General features: G+C 39.9%; 1 protein-coding gene across 1 annotated transcript; it reads right to left on the bottom strand.

The window, feature by feature from the left end:
• Nucleotides 1–3015: 3015 nt before the first annotated feature.
• LOC109378274 (olfactory receptor-like protein DTMT) lies at nt 3016–3939 on the bottom strand (the record flags this gene model as incomplete). Its single annotated transcript, XM_019634713.1, has 1 exon — nt 3016–3939. A coding segment is annotated over one exon (924 nt), but the record flags the coding sequence as incomplete, so codon positions are not given.

The raw sequence follows: 3939 nt of genomic DNA, 5'->3' as shown, positions 1-3939 counted from the left end.
CCAACTGAGCCACTCAGCCGGCTTGGGCCTGTGTACTTTTGATTCACTATTTGCTATTAAAATATAGACATGTAGTCCTGGTCCTCTGTTGGTTTAACTTGCCTCTCCTAGAATGAGAGGTGTCCTATATGAGGGCAGTGTTACTTTGTGCACACAATGTGCATACAAAAAGCTTGGGGTTCTTATTTAAATCTTAAATCAGATTCTGGGGTGGGGCCTGAGATTCTGCCTTTCGAAGAAGCTCCAGGTGATGCCAGTACTGCTGGTCTGTGGACCACACTCTGGGTAGCACATCTAAACAGCACTTTTCCTTCTCACTGTAACTTGGCATTTCCCTGCCATGGAAATCTTCCAGTTCTCTTTAGTGACCAAAGTTATACCCAGAGTTTCTCACTTTCTCCAGATGTCCAATTTTTTTCTGTAGCAATTAATATTTCCAAATACTGATAGAATAAAGATAACAAGATGGGGGGGTGGAGAGAGAGAGAAAGATAGAGAGAGAGAGAGAGAGAGAGACCAGTACACATCCACCAGAATGGCTAAAGTTAAAGACTGACCATACTGAATGGTGGCAAGGATGTTGAGCAGCTAGGGTCTCTTACACTGGTGGGAATGTAAACTGGTACAACATCTGTGGAAAACAGTTTGCCAGTATCTAGTAAAGATGAAAATGTACATACCCTGTGGCTCAGCAGTGTCACTCCTCGGTTTGTACCCAAGGTATGTGCACCAAGGACACATACACAAGAATATACACAGAAGCATTATTCATAACAACCCACTGAAAACCCAATGTCCATCATCAGTAGAATGGAAAAATATACTTTGGTATATTAATACAACAGAATGTTATACAGCAATAAACATGAAGTAAAGCAACACCTGAATACTTGAAAGAACCTCAGAGCATAATGTTAAAGGAAAGAAAAAATATATTATGTGAACTCCATATATATGTGGATCCTAGAAAAGGGTGTCCGGCTGGCCTGTCTTGGATCCTGGGCCCACTCCTTAGCCATGGGAGAGGCTGGTACTGGGATTCAGACCCATCAAACCTATCCACAAAGAGAGAGAGGAAAATTCCTCAAAAGGAAACCAGGGGAGAGAATTAAGAGAGAATGAGTGTTAAGTAGGTGGGAAAATGTCCACTATTGTCTTCTCCTTATCTTTTAATCCATAATTTATAATTCTTTTTTTATTTTTGTTTTTCTGTAATCCTTCCGAAAAATCTTCTAGAACCATGCTACTTCAAGTGTGGTCTGCAAACCAGCAACATGTATATTATGTGAGTTTGTTGGAAATTCAGAATCACAGGCATTCCCCAGACCTACTAAATCAAAACCTGCATTTAAATAAGATCTCCACATAATGTGCATGTGTGGTAAATTTGGGGAAGTTCTAAAAGTTGGCTTTAGAGTCTTATTACATTTTCTACAGTGATAACCCTAAGTTTTTATTTTAAAAATTGAGGAGGGGGTTTTCCCAAGAAGTCTTTCTTGTTGAGCACCTTTCTTTGCAAACTATTCTTGGTTTAACAAGACAAGGTCTTTCAGGATCTCACTAGGAATATGCCTTAGAACTTTTAAGCATTCTCCTGCATCTTCCATTAAATCTGTTCTAATGAGAACCATTTATTCAGAACTCTTAGCTTAACTCTCCCTCCTGACTGTCTACTAACCTTCCTTCATTTGTTGATCCTTGTTGGTAGGAGTCCAAATTTACATCATAGTGAAAAAGCGTGAGTTCCCTAACTTTTGGTGCAGCTTCAGGAGATCCCAGTTGGGGTGGGGTGGTGGTGACGTATAAATAGACCAGACACACCTTTGATGAGCAATATGGGGAAGAATTCTGAGTTCTCAGGATTATCCTCATGTCAGAATGTCAACTCCTGGCTGTGGGTTTTGCATGACCCAAAGAAGGACCCTCACAGTCTACTTTATTATTTATTTCTTTATGGTCTGGATATTTTCCATTGAGAATATATTATTTTTGTAATCAATACAATATTTTGAAGAAATGAAGTCAAAGTTGTAATTATTAGGAAAACTTCTTATAAAAGGTTGGGTTTCTTTAAGGTATAAATTCATTTCAAGACACACAAAAATGCATTTAAATCAAATCAATAAATATTTATTCTACACACAGAACTAGGCACTGTAGAGATTAAAAGCACCTGTCTTTAAGATACTTGGTAAGACAAGAAAAACAAAGAAAGTGTCAAATAACTTCAGCATGATATTACAGAGGAAAAACATCTAAGTGGGAGTCATAAATAGATTTTAATTATTCTGTCATTATTTGTATTACTTTAGCCTATATATGGGCTACCATTTACTGTCTATAAATTAAACAATTCATGACAAAGCTCTATGGTCCATTCCATATCATATTATTTTAATTCAAAAGAGGAATTCTCATTCAAAATATAGATATTATCTAAATAAATAACTTGTCATTAACTGACAAATGATTGCTAAGTTAAAGAAAAGAGAGATAATTTTAGAATGTGATTATAAATAGGTAAGTCAATCAACTCCTGAAAATAATATTAAGAACTGAATCGATTAGCAAGAGGAGAAATGATGATCTGAGAGAGTAAAAGTTACAAGAGCGTGTACATAATAAATTGGAAAATATTCTTCATGGAATAGATATGTTTGGCAGAAACAAAGTACTGAAGTGGCTGAGTACTTTGGATTTATTAGAGAATTAGGAACTACTGTACATTCTTTAAGTACAATAAATACCAAAGTTGAGTGGTATTTATTCAACATTGAATAATAATCATTGAGGGTCCACTACATGTCAAGCCTTGTGCTACATCACACCCAAGATACAGTAATAAGCCCAAGAGGCACAATGACCTTCCCCTAGTGACATGTGGGAAAAGTCCCCCTGGAAGTGCTGTGGGGGCTGCATTAGCAGTGCCGAGCTTGGGTGATCCTAGACTTTTCAGAATACTACTCATCGTCAATATTACACCTACTGTTTGAAAACATACTTTAATCTTTAGAGTCACTGTCCCAGGGAAAACTGAATTGTCCACTTTAAAAAGATTTTTTGTAAAGCTCCTTTTATGTCCTGATTTCTCAGGCTATAGATGAAGGGGTTCAGCATGGGCGTCACCACAGTGTACATCACAGCCATAGCTGTCTCCTTAATAGTAGAATTGCCAGCTGAAGGGCACAGGTAGAGGCCAATAATTGTCCCATAAAACAATGACACCACAGAGAGGTGGGAGCCACAGGTGGAGAAGGCTTTGTGGATGCCCCTAGCAGAAGGGACCTTGAGGATGGAGGACACAATTCGTGCATAGGATAAAAAGATCAACAGGAATGGAACAATAATGACAAGTCCTCCTAAGATAAATATCATCATTTCATTTATCTGAATGTCAGAGCAGGCCAACTTCAGTAGAGCTGACATGTCACAGAAAAAGTGAGGAATCGCATTATCAGCACAGAAAGACAGCCGAACCATAAGCAGGGTGTGCAACAAAGAGATGAACGTGGTCAGCACCCAGGACAGCGCCACCAGGGCGAGACAGAGCTTGGGGCTCATGATGGTGGTGTAGTGCAGGGGGAAGCAGATGGCCACATAGCGGTCATAGGCCATGGCCACAAGGAGGAAGCTCTCCAGGTCTGAGAAAAGCAGGAAGAAGTACATTTGGGCAAGGCAACCTGCATAGGGGATGGACGGGACTTGGCTCTGCATGTTCTGCAGCAATTTGGGCATTGTGACAGAGGAGAAGCAGACGTCAGAGAAGGACAAATTACTGAGGAAAAAATACATGGGTGTGTGGAGGTGGGAGTCCAGCTGAATGAGCACGATGATGAGGAGGTTCCCCAGGACGGTGGTAAGGTACATGGCCAGGAACAGGGCATAGAACAGGTCTCGTTGATCTGCTTCAATGGGCAGGCCCAGGAGGAGGAATTCTGA

The sequence above is a fragment of the Hipposideros armiger genome, unplaced genomic scaffold (genome assembly GCF_001890085.2).
Source record: "Hipposideros armiger isolate ML-2016 unplaced genomic scaffold, ASM189008v1 scaffold_1848, whole genome shotgun sequence".
Classification (NCBI taxonomy): domain Eukaryota; kingdom Metazoa; phylum Chordata; class Mammalia; order Chiroptera; family Hipposideridae; genus Hipposideros; species Hipposideros armiger.
Note: the sequence above shows the minus strand (reverse complement) of the source record. Positions and strands in the feature narration are given on the sequence as shown.